At 43.3% G+C, this 16,628-nt stretch overlaps 1 protein-coding gene across 2 annotated transcripts in view; it reads left to right on the plus strand.

Annotated features, from left to right (window-relative positions):
- The first annotated feature begins 1,150 nt into the window (after positions 1–1,150).
- The window catches only part of RIC8B (RIC8 guanine nucleotide exchange factor B), a 33,568-nt gene continuing 18,090 nt past the window's right edge, over positions 1,151–16,628 (plus strand). Inside the window, exons 1-4 of one of the 2 annotated variants that reach the window (XM_068142311.1) lie at positions 1,151–1,169; positions 5,443–5,490; positions 12,298–12,906; positions 15,852–15,946. In XM_068142311.1, the coding sequence (XP_067998412.1) occupies positions 12,430–12,906; positions 15,852–15,946 (572 nt within the window). In that variant the 5' untranslated portion in view covers positions 1,151–1,169; positions 5,443–5,490; positions 12,298–12,429. Of the gene's footprint in view, positions 1,170–1,219; positions 1,361–5,442; positions 5,491–12,297; positions 12,907–15,851; positions 15,947–16,628 lie in introns of those variants that run through there. The other variant, XM_068142310.1, reaches the window with a different exon arrangement.

Consider the following 16,628-nt stretch of genomic DNA (forward strand, 5'->3'; position numbering starts at 1 on the left):
AACCGACTGTAGCTCCCTCTAAGATTTTATTGTTGTGGAGTTTTGTTAGCATTAGTGCATCATTTTCTGCCACCTGGATAGTGAGTTTTGATTATAAGGCACACTGAGTATGGAAATACTATTGTATCTTTTCAATGTAGTTTAACCTACAGTCTTGCAAAGCACTTCAGATACATAGCTTACCTTTCCCTGTCATTGAAGGCCCTGATGCTGCAGTCCACCCTCCCCTCCTGCCACCTCCCAAACAAGATGTGGCAGTGGTGTGGCACCAGCACCTCTCCTCTGTACCACCTTGGTTACTGACACCTACAGCAGCACTTTCCAAAAAAATATATTAACCCCTCTGTGAATGGCCCTGTGGGCAGTTTTGGGAATGTGGCCATGCTGCCCCTCTGAGAGAGGGGCTTTATCTGGAAAACACCTTTAAGATCATGAAATCCAGCCTTAAACCTAACACAGCCAAATACACCACTAAACCGTGTCCCCAGGTGCCACATCTTGTAGGTACTCCCAGGAATGGTGACTCCAGTGTGTTCCTGGGCAGCCTGTTCCAGTGCTCAACAACCCTTTCAGGGAAGAAATTTTTCCAAAGTCCAACCTAAACCTCCCTTGCTGTAGCTTGAGGTCATTTCCTCTGGTCCTACTGCTTGTTACTAGGGAGACTTGACCTTTCTTGTAGTTAAGGGCAATCAAGGTGCGGCCTCAGCACTTTAGAGTACAATGGAGGATTTTCGTACCCCTACCGCTTCGGTGGATTGCACTTGAGGAGAAAGGTTTTGGTCTGCTGCCAGACGTTGTGGCAAAGCCTAACGAGAAGGCTATACGTCGAGGTGTGCTTTGTGCCAACCAGGGCACTCTCCAGGGCGGCTCGGCTGCTGGGGACTCGAACCTGACGTCCCCACCCAGCTCCGCCGCCCCTCCCGCAGACGCCTCTAGGGCTGCTCGGCGCGGACTACAGCGCCCACCGTGCACCGCGGCACCACAGCCGAAGAACCCTACGCGTTCCGCGGTGCCGCGACGCTTAGCATGCTGGGAGGCATAGTCCTCTCGCAGTAGCCTCCTGTCGGTGGGATTGAACGGAAGGGCAGCCAATAGAAGAGCTCGGAGGTGCATGCCGCTGCCCTCTCCAACCAATACTGCGGAGAGCTGCCTGGCAGTTTGGGGGCGAGGTTTGGGGTGTTGCATGACGTCAGCGGGGCGCGGGGTGGGAGGTCAGGGCGCGGTGGGGTTCCTGCTGTTGCCGGCGGAGTGCGACAGGCAGCCGCCAGCGGGCATGGAGCTGGGCGCGGTGCTGGAGGCCGTGGAAGGGTGCGGTGGCGGCGAGGCGGTGGAGCGCGTTCTGGCGCGGTACAACGAGGAGGTAACGGGCCGTTGGGGAGCGCGGGCGTCCTCCTTCTGCCCTCCACTGCGGCGCGAGCCGTTCCCCCGCTTCCCGCGGCGCTGTCGCCGCCCCGCCCTTGGCAGCATCGCCGCCACTGGGCCGTGAAGCTCCCACTTCCCGCCCTGGCCTGGGCTTTTGCTGTTGCTTTCTGGGCACCGCGGCTGCCTCCGTCCCCCCGGCTAGCGGCGCCGGGGCGGCCTGCCTGGTGCAGCCTGACCGCGTTCTGTACGTTTCCCCGTGTGCTCTTCACCCGTGGGCTGTGCAGGGCACTGCTGCGGTACCGGGGCGCTGAGCGAAGGCAGTGCCTAGAGGGAAGCGTACTTTGACGGGAGCACAAAGCCAGCTGTATGGCGGGTGGGTACAGCCCGTTGTCAGGCTTGGCTCCGCGCGCCTTCTGTCTTGGCATGCCTGACGCATGTCACAGTGGTTTGTCAGTGATCAGCTGTTAAAAGAGCTGTTCTACGGCGTAACTTTGCCTGTATCTCTGGGACGAAGTGTGCAAAATAACGCTGAAGTCTCTTGGATAACAACGCAGGGTAGCTGCTCACCTGGCCGAGGTGCTGCCCGGTGTGGGCAGTCCTGTGTCGCCGGGTCTGGCGGGCGTGTGGGACGGGGCTTCGGCAGTGGAGAGGAGTAGCCCTGCCGTGGGAGGGGGCGCAACGCCGGCTGCCCAACCTCTGCCTTACTTATTGTGCTTTTCTGGCCGAGCAAAGGGAAGAGGGGAGACGGCTAAAGGAGTTACAACAGATTGAGCTTTTAATGCTGACAGGTGTTAAAGAGTGCCCTTAGTGTCTACTGCCCTTAGAGTATGACATGAATGGATTTTCTGGTAATGTTGGGAAGCAGAAATTGGAGTGAAGCTGCGTGTTAGATGGATAATTCACTTCCTCCCTTCCCTCCCCCCCCTCTGATATGAACGTTTTGACACCTAGATTTTATTAGAGCAGTGTAGTCCATTTTTCAAGTTCGTGGCTCCACCCATAAGATGTCTGCCCTTTGTGTAGATGCTTCAGTGGTTGGTACACAGATCTGTAAAGCTGGTGCTGACTCAGAGTTTGGCTTTGGGTGTAGGTTTGCAGAACTTAAGACACCCACTACAGGAACAAACGTTCAGGTTTTCAGTTAAAGATTCTTAGCTCTGTGATTAGGGGGAAAGCTGTGGATTGGTGTATGGTTATTCTTCAGCCTCCAAGAGGTGGCTTGAAGTTTGATGTCTTAAGTGCAATACGTTTTTAAGTCCGAGCAATGACAGTAACCAGTATCCTCACTCAAGCTTGAGCTTCCAGAAGAAGCTTGAGCAGTGGTCTTGATGTAGGCTGCTTTTGTGCACATTAAATTTGAATGTTGATGAAGCTACAAGGCACTCTCTGTAAAGGATTAGTAGATCTAGAGTCCATTAGACAGATCTAACTGTCTCACTTCACTGACCTCTGAGGTACAGAGGAAGGATTCTGATTGAGTGAAGTTTTTTTATCTCCTGTCTTTATGCTTGAAAATGGCTCTTTGTCAAACTTGTTCAGTCCAAAAGTGCATGCAAACATAATTGCTTAATTTTGCTATGCTGGACTTTATACCTTATTAGCAGCTTCCCCAGATGAATTACTTAGGTTTATGTTGACTTCTCAAGTACAGAGTGAGAGCTGATATTATTTCTAACCTCTCATTTCAAGTGAAGTCTTGGAGTTACATGTGTAGCTAAATACTTCCTTTGAAGTGGGATGGGAATCTTTTAGTGCTGTCTCAATATGACATTTCTCTTACTGTGTTTCTTGTTAAGAATGCCTCAATGTTTCCTTCATCTGGTTTTCTGTGCAGTATATTGCTAACTCGGGTATATGGCCTATGGGCCAGCAAAGACTGAGCAGAGTACAGCAGGTTCTGGGTCTTTCCCCATGTCACTTTTGGGCTTTATTTGTTTCCCAAATGACTAGTAAAATGCACTTTAATGGAAGAGAAAGGATGGATTAAATGTAGTTCTAAGGTGCAGGTGGCTATAAAATAACTATAATGAGAAAATTTAATAGGTATGTTCTTGCTTCTGCATGCTGTCCCATTTGCAATGATTATTCAAAATCTCTCTTCTTCTAGTGTTTAGACTCCTTACTGTAACTACATTTCTTCTGTAATTTTCCAAAGATATTTATGTGCAAATGCAGATTGCCTTCTCTCAGTTAGTTGACCATCATTTAATGTTCACTTGCTTTTGTTTAGTGGAAATCCAGCCTCCTGAGCTGGAAGATAGAGATGGGCAGCAGAATAAAGTCCCAATAATCCAAGAAGAGATGGTGAGTGACTTGCTGCACCACTTAGACATACACAAGTCAACAGGGCCAGATGGCATACACCCAAGTGCTGGGGAAGATCATGGAGCAGGTCATCTTGAATGCCATTATGCAGCATGTCCAGGGCAACCAGGTGATCAGGCCCAGTTAGCATGGGTTCATGAAGGTCAGGTGCTGCTTGATGAACAAAGTGAATGAGGTGCTTAGTGAATGAGGAAAAGGCTGTTGATGTTGTTTATCTGGACTTTACTAAAGCATTTGACACTGTGTCCCACAGCATCCACATGGAGAAACTGTCTGCATGCGGCTTGGATAGGTGGATGCTTTGCTGGGTTAAAAACTGGATGGATGGCTGGGCCCAGAGAGTTGTGAGTGGAATTAAATCCAGTTGGTGACTGATCACAAGTGGTATTTCCCAGAGCTCAGTTTTGGGGCCCGTTCTCTCTAATATCTATCATTCATCTGGATGAGGGAATTGAGTGCACCTCCACAGTAAGTGTGCAGATGACACTAAATTGGGTGTGAGTATTGATCTCTTCACACAGAACACACTGACACACTGAATTGGTGGACTGAGGTTAGCTGAATGATGTTTAACAAGGCCAGGTATCAGGTCCTGCACTTGAGTGACCCATACAACACTTGAGGCTTGGGACAGAATGGCTAGTAAGCTGCCCAGCAGAGAAAGACTTGGGGTTGATGATCCACAGGCTGAACATGAGCCAGCAATGGGCCTAGCTGGCCAAGAAAGCCAACTGCATCCTGGTCTGTATCAGAAATAGTGTGGCCAACAGGAATAATGCCCCTGTAGTCAGTACTGGTGAGGCTGCATCTCAAATACTGTGTTCAGTTTTGTGTCCCTTACTACAAAAAGGGTGTTGATGTGCTTAAATGTGTCCAGAGTAGGATAACCAAACTGGTGAAGAGCTTGGAGAACAAGTCTTATGAGAAGTGGCTGAGGAAACTGGGATTGTTTAGTCTGGAGAAGAGAAGACTGAGGGGAGACCTCATTGCTTTCTACAACTACTTGAGAGGAGGTTGTAGTGAAATGGGGGTCAGTCTCTTCTCCCTAACATCAAGTGATAGACCAAGAGAAAATGGCCTCAAGTTGCAGCAGGAGAGGTTTAGATTGGATATTAGGAAAATTTTATTTACTGAATAGGTGGCCAGGTGTTGGAACAGCTGCCCAGGGAGGCAATGGAGTCCTTGTCCCTGGAGGTCTTCACAAAACATGTAGACATGGCTCTTTGGGGCATGTTTTAACAGCCATGGTGATGTTAAGTTGATGGGTTGGACTTGATGACCTCAGAGGTCTATTCCAATTGAAACAATTCTATGATTCTACTTGTTTTCTGGGCAAGATGATATGATAGATACTGTGGTTGTTCTGCTTTGGGACACTTTAAAGTGCAGTCAGAAGCTTATGAACAAGAACTGGTCGGGGAGCAGTATGAGTAGTAAGGCATTTGTAAACCCCAAGGCTGTAACTAACGTTTTTCACCCTGTAAGGTGCAGTGTGTAAGGTTGTTAGCTCGCATCAGAAACACACCCCACAGACAAAGGCTTGCTGTGCACCAGTAGTAATTGTGAAATGTTAGCTGGAGCCACTTAGTGAAGCTCTTGCTGTTGGGTAAGAGGGAAAAAGGACATGAGTTGGTATGGTTCTGGCCTTATCTGAGACTGGTTTTAACCAAACTCCTAAAGTTTTGCAGGTCTTACCTACTTAGCAGCTGATGTTTATGTAACAAATACAAACTCTTCTCTTCTTTTTTTTCACAGAATCGGACCATTTTCAGTTTTGATCCAGCAGATGAAGACAAAAGAAAGGTAGGCAAAAATAGGCTACCCAGATGCACACCTGCTCTGCTTACAAGTATAAAAAAGTAAAAGCAGTCTCATAACTTGGTTGCCACTGTGAAAGTAGTGATTAAAAAGTTCTGCTTCTTGTTTCTTCAGTGCAAGAGACATGGCAACTGCCCATTCCCTTTTTTTTCCTGAGAGAGAAAAGCAAATTCCTCTATCCCTAGCAAAAACTTCTGTCTTGAATAAAAGTAGTAACAGAAAAGCCCATAAATGGTTTTGTTTGGTACAGATGTACAGGTTGGGGATGGAGTGTAGGAAGATACTAAGATACTCTTCTGTATCAACTGAGATAAAAACTTTGGCAATACATTTTCCTGTTTTTCTCTCTTCTCAGCAGATAGCAGTATGCCAGATACATCTCTTGTCTGTGATGCTTAAAGAATATTAGAGATTAAGATGAAGGTACAGAAGCAAGCTATGGAGCTGTAAGGGAGGCAGAGCTACAGAAGCTTCTTAATCCAAAAGTAGTTGCCATCAGTGGAATATGAACTGTGCATGTCAGGTTCCAAAGATGGGATATGTTTGTGCGTTACAGCACAGGGCTGGACAGGAGTGTCAGGGATCAACAGGTCACTTGAGATCCATTCGGCCTTGCATTTAAAGCACGGGTGTTGATTATTTATTATTTTAAAATTTGTTTCCCTGTTGTTATTTTTGTGGTGTAAGATGTAACAAAAAGACTTTTCCTTTATTTTCTCTAGTTAGTTTTTGGGCTGATTTGCATTAGTAAAACTTTCATTAGTGAATGAAGCTCTATATTTTCACTATTTCTCACACAAAATCAGAATTGCATGGGTATCTTGTTTCAAGCTGGCCACACCTCAGTTTTGGCTGTTAGATCTTTTTCTGGCTGAAGTGGGGAGGACAATAAGTCTCTGTGCTTTGCATTTACAAAACCATCAGTTATGTGTACTGTAATCTTAAGTGACAATCTTTTATCGCACAGATGACTCAAAGACCTCAGAGTTTGGCTTTATCTATGGCTTTGCTCAAAGCTGACATTCAGTAATTTGGTGATGGACTATGTGTGTCCTTTTTGATCTGTAGAAGAACTCAGCCTGAAGCTTGGCTTGGTTTTCTTACTGTCTTTGTGTTCTTTCTTCTGATTTCTTCCTGTCCCTTCCACCTCTTTTTATATTGATGTTGTAGGTTAAGGGAAGTTAAGAATTGATTGGTATAACCTCCCTAGGGGTGGGAAAGTCGATCCCAAGAGGGAGGCACAGGATATTGTACACTCTGTCTTGAGCTGGAAAGGCTCAAACCAAGACAATTGAGAATGATAAAATATCTAGTCTGGAAAACTGAGTGCTAAGCAGAGAACACAGAGAGGGAGAATACCTAAGAAACCAGAATGGCAAAAGCTGAAGACAATGAGTGTCAGATGGGCATGGAATTCTTTCTGTTAGGATTTTTATGGGGTGTTTTGGTTTGGGTTTTCTGCTTGTTTTTGTTAAGGTTGTGAACTGTACCCTGTTTGAACTTTGGAGGAGGGGAGCATTAATATGTTGATGGAGTGAGATGTTGTCACATTCTAAATCTCAGAAGAACCTCGTTATTAGGTAGTGCTGTTGACACTCAGACACTTCTGAGCGGTCTGAAGGTTCCTGCAGCCACAAAAGCACAGAACTTCCTTCATCCCAGTAACTGCTGCAAGCTTTTAAAGTCTGTTAGTGAGTGTCCTATAAAAATATTGAGCTCAAGTGTTCCTTTGGGCACACTGCATGGTATCTTAATTTTTGTTGTTGTTGTTCTGACTGCTGACTACTTAGGAGAGTACCAGCCTGTAAGAGGAGAAAAGTTACCTTCATTAAGTATTTGTTCTGATTCCCTCTCACTCCTATCCAGCATTTTTCAGTTTTATCTCATAAAGTTTATGTCAAGTCAGTGAAACCTACCTCTCCTATGAAAACCCTTCTAATCACCCCTGGATTTGGAGGGTGTAAAGGGTTTTACTTCTTCCTGTTCAGTAGGGAGAGCAAGGAGAGCTACTGAGAGTAGAGCTGTGCAGGATTTCATCTTTCTGTGACTCTGAACCGAGTGTTTATTCCAGTGGTTCTGACAACACAGGTTACTCTGTGTGTTCCTCAATTTACCTGCAGAGTGTTGTCTAGCCTATGCTCTCACATTGTTCGAATCTGTGACTTGGACCTCTGCCATGCCAGAGCTGGCAGGCTCCTGCTAAACAGGCCAGACTCCTGCTGTTGATAGGGCTTGAACAATGACGTTTTGAAGTGAAGCAAAATTGAATCCTCAAGGAAAACAAGTGTACACCTTCCCTTCCCACCCACATCTGTCCACAGAGACTAGGCAAAAATTTGGCACAGCCTTTTCAGATGAGGTTATCTAATTGTCCCATTATCCAGCATCCTTGATTATTAATGTTTTCTTGACTTCCAAAGAAAATGAAAGTTTGAACTAATGTTTTGAATACTCTTGGGCTTACTTTCTTACTGCCTTGGATGTTTAACTCTGAAACCTAATAGCAGAGTGAAATAATTACTGTATTCTTTTAATGCTGCTGCTTCTAGCAGAAATGATCAGCCAAAGTTTTTGTTCAGCAATTGCAAGGTACACCTCTTTGCTCCTGGAATCTCTTATCTTTTGACTTGCCAAAAATGCAGGGGTTTCTTGGTTTTCTGCAATGCTGATTTGCATAGTCTACTGGGAATGTAAGAGGCATGTAGAATGCTTAATTTTACCTTCAAAGAGATGGAGAGGTACTTGAGTTTTAAGAGAAGCTTCTGAATAACTTGGAAGGCCACCGAGACCTAAGAGCTGTAAAAGTTTGTGCAGTTTATTGTTTCATAGTTTCATAGTTTCATTCAGGGTTGGAAGGGACCACAAGGATCATCTAGTTCCAACCCCCCTGCCATGGGCAGGGACACCCCACACTAGATCAGGCTGGACAGAGCCTCATCCAGCCTGCTCTTAAACACCCCCAGGGACGGGGCCTCGACCACCTCCCTGGACAACCCATTCCAGGGTTTCACCACTCTCATGGTGAAGAACCTCCTCCTCACATCCAGCCTGAATCTCCCCACCTCCAGCTTCATTCCATTCCCCCTAGTCCTATCACTACCTGATATCCTGAGAAGTCCTTCCCCTGCCTTCCTGTAGGCCCCCTTCAGATACTGGAAGGCGACAATTAGGTCACCTCGGAGCCTTCTCTTCTGCAGACTGTACAGCCCCAACTCCTTCAGTCTGTCCTCATAGGAGAGGTGCTCCAGCCCTCTGATCATCCTCGTGGCCCTTCTCTGGACACGTTCCAGCACCTCCACATCCCTCTTGTAATAGGGGCTCCAGAACTGGACACAGTACTCCAGGTGGGGTCTCACCAGGGCTGAGTAGAGGGGGAGGATCACCTCCCTCGACCTGCTAGCCACACTTCTCCTGATGCAGCCCAGGATCTGATTGGCTTTGCGGGCTGCAAGTGCACACTGAGAGCTCATGTTGAGCTTTTTGTCCACCAGCACCCCCAAGTCTCTCTCCTCAGGGCTATCCTCCAGCCAGTCACTGCCTAGCCTGTATTTGTGCCTGGGATTGCCTCGACCCAGATGCAGGACCCTGCACTTGCTCTTATTGAACTTCATGAGGTTGGCCTGTGCCCACCTCTCCAGCCTGTCAAGGTCCCTCTGGATGGCCTCCCTTCCCTCCAGCGTGTCTGCTGCACCACACAGCTTGGTGTCATCAGCAAACTTGCTGAGGGTGCACTCAATGCCACTGTCCATGTCCCCCACAAAGATGTTGAATAAGATAGGTCCCAGGACTGATCCCTGAGGGACTCCACTTGTCCCTGGCCTCCACTGGGACATGGAGCCATTGACAGCCACTCTTTGGGTGCGGCCATCAAGCCAGTTCCTTATCCATCTAGTGGTCCACCAATCAAACCCATGTGTCACCAGTTTGGAGACCAGGATGTGGTGCGGGACAGTGTCGAAGGCTTTGCTCAGGTCCAGGTAAACGACATCAGTTGCTCGCCCCTCATCTATTAATTTTGTCACCTGCTCATAGAAGGCCACCAGGTTGGTCAGGCAGGATTTGCCCTTGGCAAAGCCATGCTGACTGCATTTGTGGTTACTGTCAACATTCCTTTCATCTACCTGAAAATGGGGTGGAGTCTGCTATGCATCTTCATGTTTGTAATGAAGTAGAAGGTCAGTTTGAGGAGTAGATAGCAATAGATGACCTGTTGAAGAAATACAGTTCCTTCTGAACATTGGTACTACAGTTGATTTCATTAACCATTCTCACCACTGAACAGCTGCAGAACTAGGTCGAAGTAAATTAAGAACTTCTCTTGAACCCTTGGAAACAATTCAATTAAAATTTTACAATTTTGGAAAACATGAGTCAGAAGACAAAGTAAACTAGAGGGACTTACACCAGTTCAGGAGAAGGAAGGCATGGGCTGGTACCACTTACGATGTTCCCGTTCTCCTGCTCTGGCACGTGATACTTGATGAGGCCAAACATGGCAGCTTCTGATTCATAGAATCATAGAATCAATAATGTTGGAAAAGACCTCAAAGATCATCAAGTCCAACCTGTCACCCAAGACCTCATGACTATTTAACCATGGCACCAAGTGCCATGTCCAGTCCCCTCTTGAACGCCTTCAGGGACGGTGACTGCTGTAATCCCAAGGCTTGTATAAATAAAGAGAAAAATTTGCTAAAGAGAAAGAAGCAAGTAAAGGAAAATTGTCTCCTTTTCTCACCAAGACATTTTTATTACTCTGGTGTTGAGAAGCTATAGTAAATTCAAGCTGACATAATGTAGCCAAAGTTCAATGGTCTGTGAATTGAAAAAAGTGAATATAGGTCAAGTGTGCTTTCCAAACATCTTTGAGTACAAAGAGAGAAGGTGGAAAAGGATCTTGCATGCAGGCACCTCAGGACGAAAGAGCAAGAGCATCAAGTGCCCTGTTTTTCACAAGCAGCTACTATCTCCAGCTGAGGTTAAGCCTGGAAGATATAAACACCTGCTAATAAGCACTTAGAGTGCTGCTCTCTCCTTCCTTGTCCCTCCCTCCCATATCTAATTAGCCTGTAAACAAAGATGGCAGAAGAAGACCGAATGAAGGAGATAAACATTTTGCCCAAAGCCACACAATGGGTCTGTGGTCAAACAAGGAAGAAAGAAAATGGAGGCCTCAGGATATTGCTTTTTCTGTAAGACCATGTTGCTTTGTAGCATTAAGTGTTTATGCTATCAGGATAAATGACTAAAATGGATTAATATTTTACTTATCTAGACAAGATGACAAATGGGTGTTTCTGGGCTTTAAAATTTTATGGTGTATAAAAACATAAAATGTTTTACAGTGCAGCAGAAACAAAAGGAACAGTGTGTATTGCTCTCTTTTAACCTATCCATTAGCACCAAAGCTGAGAACTCTTGAATTTTAGAGAAGTTAATGTGTTTGACTATAAAACAGATTTTAAAATACTAGAAACTCCCTTGATTCTGTGGAAAAGCATATGAAAACTACTTTATTATTGCTGTAGCACTCTGATGAAAGTCAAATTCCCTTTTGAAGATTGAAAGGGACAGAACTCAAAAAAAGAGCTGTTAAATTCATGCAGTAATTTAGGATAGCAATAAGACCCTGAAACTAGGACAAACATGATCTGTTTTGTGAAATAACTTGGTGTCTGAATTCTTTCACTTGCTTTAATTTCCAACCAGATAATGTCTGTGCCTCTTAGATTATGCCCTGCTAATGTTCTAAAGGGTGGTAGGAAAAGCACCACCTAAAGAAAATGAAAAGGACAATAATGCTTTTGTGGTCACATCCTTTCTTGTTTCTCTTCTCTCTGCACATCACTTCCCTCATTCATTCCCCAAGGAGAAAGCAGAAAATGTGCTGTACGGCATTTAGTTTTAGTTGTCTCCAAGGCAATTTCCTTATAGGATGGATCTTTGTTTCCTTGCTTCAAAACTTACCTGATCTTGTGTAAGCTTCTCTTGGCCCTTGTGATCAACCAGTAGTTGTTTGCTGTCACAGATATTGGCAGTTATTGCAAGTGGTGGTGTTGCAACTGAATGCTGCTTCCCTTAACATCATTCTGATGGCTTGCCACTGACTCCAGAGAACTTTGTCAGCAGTTCTTACATGTTTTTCACTTATGTATGTTTTAGATCTCAAATCTGTATTGTATGTCACGGAAGCTCAGTTGTTAGAATGTATACTTATGCTTTTAAAAATGAACTCTAGCCTTGCTTACATTGTGAAACCTTTTATGTAGCCCAGGCATCTTACATAACACCAGAGGTTTGGGTATTTTTGGTTTTAGGTAGGTTGCTAAATCTCACAAAATGAAATAAATCCTGTATTCTATTTAGTATTGCTCTTTAGTAAAACTATTCAGAGTTAAGAATCCTCTGCTGCTGCACTTCACAATGTTTTGGTGCCATGGTTTAGTTGATTAGATGATGTTATATGATGTGTTGGACACGATGATACTGAAGGTTTCTTCCAACCTGGTTTAATCCTATTCTATTCTAAAACTGCTTTTGGTGATCATAGAATCAGAGTCTTTTGGGTTGGAAAGGACTTTTTAAGATCATGAGGCCAACCGTTATCTAACTCTGTCTTTGGAGATCTTTTGTAGTAGTTCATATTTTGAAGAGCTAATACAGAATGACTCATTTCTCAAGTCAGCTGAAAACTCAAATGTTACATGAAAGTTTAGCAAGAGAAGTTTCTTATTGCCACCAATATTTTGATGCTAAAACTGTTCCTTTTGTTGTTTTTTAATGTTTGCATAGAAACTGTGTGAAGGAATTCTAAACATCCTTGAAAAAGACACAAAAACTTCATGTCAAGTTGCCTGCCTGGAGGCCCTCCGGATTCTCTCTAGAGACAAGAAAGTTTTAGTGCCTGTAACCACAAAGAGGAACATGCAGATCCTCATGAGGCTAGCAAAGCTGGACACTGCAGAAGATCCTTTGGAGAGAGTGTCTGAGTTTCCTGTTATAGTAGAAGCTTTGAAATGCCTCTGTAACATAGTTTTTAATAGTGCTGTTGCACAGAAGCTCAGTTTGGAACTGAATCTTGCAGCTATGCTCTGCAATCTTCTGGAAAAATGCAAGGACCAACAATTTGTTGATGACATTAAATGCTTTGATTTACGTCTCCTCTTCCTCTTGTCACTTCTGCACACAGACATTAGATCACAGTTGCGTCAGGAACTACAAGGGGTGCAAGTTTTGACTCGGGCTTTGGAAAGTTCCCTCAGTGTAAGATGGATGGAAGAATATAAAGCAGCAGAAGATCGTGACAGGCCTCCCCTGTCTTTGCAAGAGACAGATTGTGCCATTGAGGCACTAAAGGCTCTTTTTAATGTAACACTTGACAGTTGGAATGTCCACAGTGAGGTAAGGCTTAGCCCAAGTGTTTTTTTTAAATTGCTTTTGTTTAGCATGTAAGAGCCAGAACTCAAGAGGCAATTTTTGTCCAAACCACAGAGCAAGGATGTTGATGATTGCATTTTTCAAAATAATGGCTGAGGTAGTCTTGAACTTTTGTGTCATAATATCTCTATGTGCAAAAGCAATCTGAGCAAATGTGTGTGTTTGAACTGTGATTGTGTCATGTATCAATGATCTTGGGCTTTCAAGCTGTGGTTTCTTCAGCACTCATTTCTTTGAAACCCCAAATACCCTTTTTTGTCCTTGTTACTAGTTAGGCAAACAATGCCATCAATATGTGTTCTGTGTAACAGGAGAATAGCTTGGATGATACATACGGGTTAGAACTGTATGAAAATGCAAGAGGACTACTAGATTTCAAAAAGAAAAGAAATGCTCTTCACTAATAATTAACTGGCTAGGGAAGGCTTTTTAATGTAAGCATATCAGATGGCTACATTTCTGGAGGTAGTAGACTAAGGCAACAGGGTAACCATTAGCACTGAGAAGTCTTCCTGGTTATCTTCTGATTTCTGGGCATGCTGATAATCACATCAACTCTAATTTTAGACAATTAACTCTGAAGAATGAGTTAAAGGGGATGGTTTTAATATCTTCTATCCTCCAAACACTGGATTTGAACTTCATGATCTTTTAAGATGAGGTCAAGTATAAGAGCCAAATGTATTTTCATTGTTATTTCTTTCTCTCTTTTTCATTATAGCATCAGATCTAGGCATTTCTCTTAGACAAGTATGCTTCTTTGTGTTGCATCCCTAAGTTCATAAACAGAAATGATAACTTGTTGTTATTGATGAATAAGTCTGTTCTACAGTAATAGAATTCTATAGATAATCTTTCTTTTTAGTCTGTATCCTATTGTCTCTAAAACAGTGTTTTGAACTTTTCACTGGGTGTTGTAAATATGCAGCATGTGAAGCTAAGCAGAAGCTCACAGTAGCTAAAATCGACAAATAATTGTTCTTTTTTAGTGCACTCTTCTAAGTGGCAAATAAGACATTAATCATAACATTAAGGAATGTAAAACTCAAGAAAAGTCTGAAGCTTATGCTTTGCTTTAGTGTCTCAAGACACTGGCAACCTGATCTAGTGTGAGGGGTCCCTGCCCATGCCAGGAGTGTTGGAACTAGATGATCCTTGAGGTCCTTTCCAACCCTAGAAATTCTATGATTCTAAGAATACCCTGAGTAGGAAATACTGAAGTGTAAGATTGAGTGAGTGGAGGGGGAAGCAGAGAACTGAATACTTCATGTGTCAAGGAAATACAAATAAATTGAAGGGCTTTTCTCTTGTTCATATCCCTAACACAGACCTTTGTTAAAAATAATCTTTGACTTTGTCAGAGAAAAGTGCTGTGCATCAGTAAGTGATTGTTTTGGAGATAGAAACTTGAGTGGAGAAAACTTACCCCAAGGTCAATGGAAGAAATGTTCTATGTTAAGTTGGAAAACTAGGCTATATTGCATGCTTACCTCTTGAGAAGTAAACTCTTGAAATGTGGATCTTGAAGTTGGTATAATCCTAGAAAATACTGGGAATCTGGAGAGATGAGAAGCCCAGCTTATGACTGAAAACCAAGCAGTACACAGTTGTGGTACTGTGTAGCTGCTGTCTGTGGACAATGAGAGAGGTTTTGTCCCACAAAACTCTTCCTCCCTAAAGAGCCTGAGCATGCAGCTGACAGGAAAATTTCCTTCAGACTGGAGGAAATTCTGATGTTAATTCTTATTTTTATTTGAGTGGTTAAGACATTTTAGGATAGGATAAGCTTATTTTGTGTTTTGAGATAAAGCTGATGTAGTAGCTCTTTACTAAAATTTCCTACAAGCAAGGAACCTTTAAAGAGTTCTTTAGAAGTTGTAAACTGTTGGCAAGATCTGTTAAGTGACATTCTGCTTAGCAAGTATCCCTGTGGAAACATTAATGATCTCTAAGAAGAATAAACAGCATGTTAAGTGGGTTGAAGATGCAGAGTTTGAAGAGACTACTAATAGTAGACAGGATGGAAAATAGGGGAGCACAGAGGTGAGTAATGTGGGTAGAAAACTAAATGAGATCCATTTAAGGGGGAAAGAACTATTTGAAACGCCAGTATTTGATGACTGGAGATGGTTTCACAGTAGCAAAGCCAGACAAGAGCTGCAGGTGGTACAGCTGGCAGATTTGGATGTTGATGTTACAAAAAATGCTTTGGGGAGCTTTGTGCTAGTCAAACACACCAGAACATATTACGGATGCCAAGAAGAGCTAATGAAAAAGGATGAGTACAATGGTATTGAGTTACATGATTGCAGTTACTGGTTTACTTTAGTGTGGTTTCTGTCTAGTCAGAAATTGGAAGGGCAAATTGCTTGGAAGTAGCAAAAGTAGAGCAAATAAGGTTGTGAAGAGTAGGGAAGTCATTAAGGAAAATGAAGAAAAGGTATCAAGGGAACAGAAGCAAATAAATTGGAATTAGACTGGGTGGGAGAGCGAGGCTATTGTCAACAAAAGGTCTAAATGAGGAAGAGACATTGAATGAACATACATAATCTAAATGGATGAAGAGGTATCTGGGTGTAAATACAGGAAGGAAGACACTAGTGGTATATTAGGAATAGTGGTATGGAGTTGAGAAAATGCTTGTAGTGGGCTTTCTGGTCGTGGAGGCTGATTGAACTGGATAAAATCCTCAGTAACTTTTACAAGGCCTAGCTAAAAGGCCAGCGTGTGACAGAACCGTTGCATTAAGCAGTCAGTGAACGCTAAGGTACAGTCCTTTGATTGATAGGGATGGATGTCATGATCTAATAGGTATTTTCCATCTTTAATTTTTATTATTCTAGTGACCTGAAACCCCTACTTGCAATCTTCAATATGAAAAAATATCTTCATAATTTATATTTATATAGACTGAATCTCATCAATTTCGTTACATGGCTGCCATCCTTCGGCACTGCTTGTTAACCATGGGCCCTACTGAAGACAAAACTGAAGAGTTGCACAGGTTAGTAGAACTGCAAAGCTAATCTATTCTAAAGGTTTTTGGTGTGGGTTTTTTTTTTTAATACTTTGCCTAAAATCTAAAGTGGAAATCTGAGAAGCAATGAAAACTATAATTTTGAGTCAAATATTTTGATGAAAGCTGCCTGAAATACTGTTTAAGCATATCTCACATGCCAGAAAGTGGCTGGCAAGATTGGGGGTTTTTGTCAGTAATAGTCAAGCTGAAGTATGTAACTGAGGATGAAAATAAAAATGGAAGTTGTAGGAGTAGTGCAACTGGAGTGCAGCTTCTAGTGTGTACAGAAGCTGATGGAAAAACTACATTTTGAGATTTTTCTGTGTAACTTCTGCAATTTTCTGGATTGGGATGGAAGTACCAAGTTGATATTTTATCTTTAATAGTTTTAGGCTGCTTTATTAAAGGTACAAATACCAGTTCCCTGGTAATGATCTTCCTTTTCATTCATAGGTGAGTGAATTACTGCAGTTTAAAGTGCATTGTTTCTTTCTCCTCAGCACTACACCCAACTGTTTGTTATGCTTTTCCAGCCAGTAATTCAATCAAAATTCAGAGTATTTTTGGTGAGGTGGTGGTTCTCTGTTTAGTGTTACTTATTTTTTCGATGGCACCCATATTTTTATCCAAGTAGGTCAGCTGCCCATAGGACCTGACAGCACAGTAG

The sequence above is a fragment of the Melanerpes formicivorus genome, unplaced genomic scaffold, assembly GCF_026170545.1.
Source record: "Melanerpes formicivorus ecotype bairdi unplaced genomic scaffold, bMelFor1.0.p_v2 SCAF_8, whole genome shotgun sequence".
NCBI classification, from domain to species: Eukaryota; Metazoa; Chordata; class Aves; order Piciformes; family Picidae; genus Melanerpes; species Melanerpes formicivorus.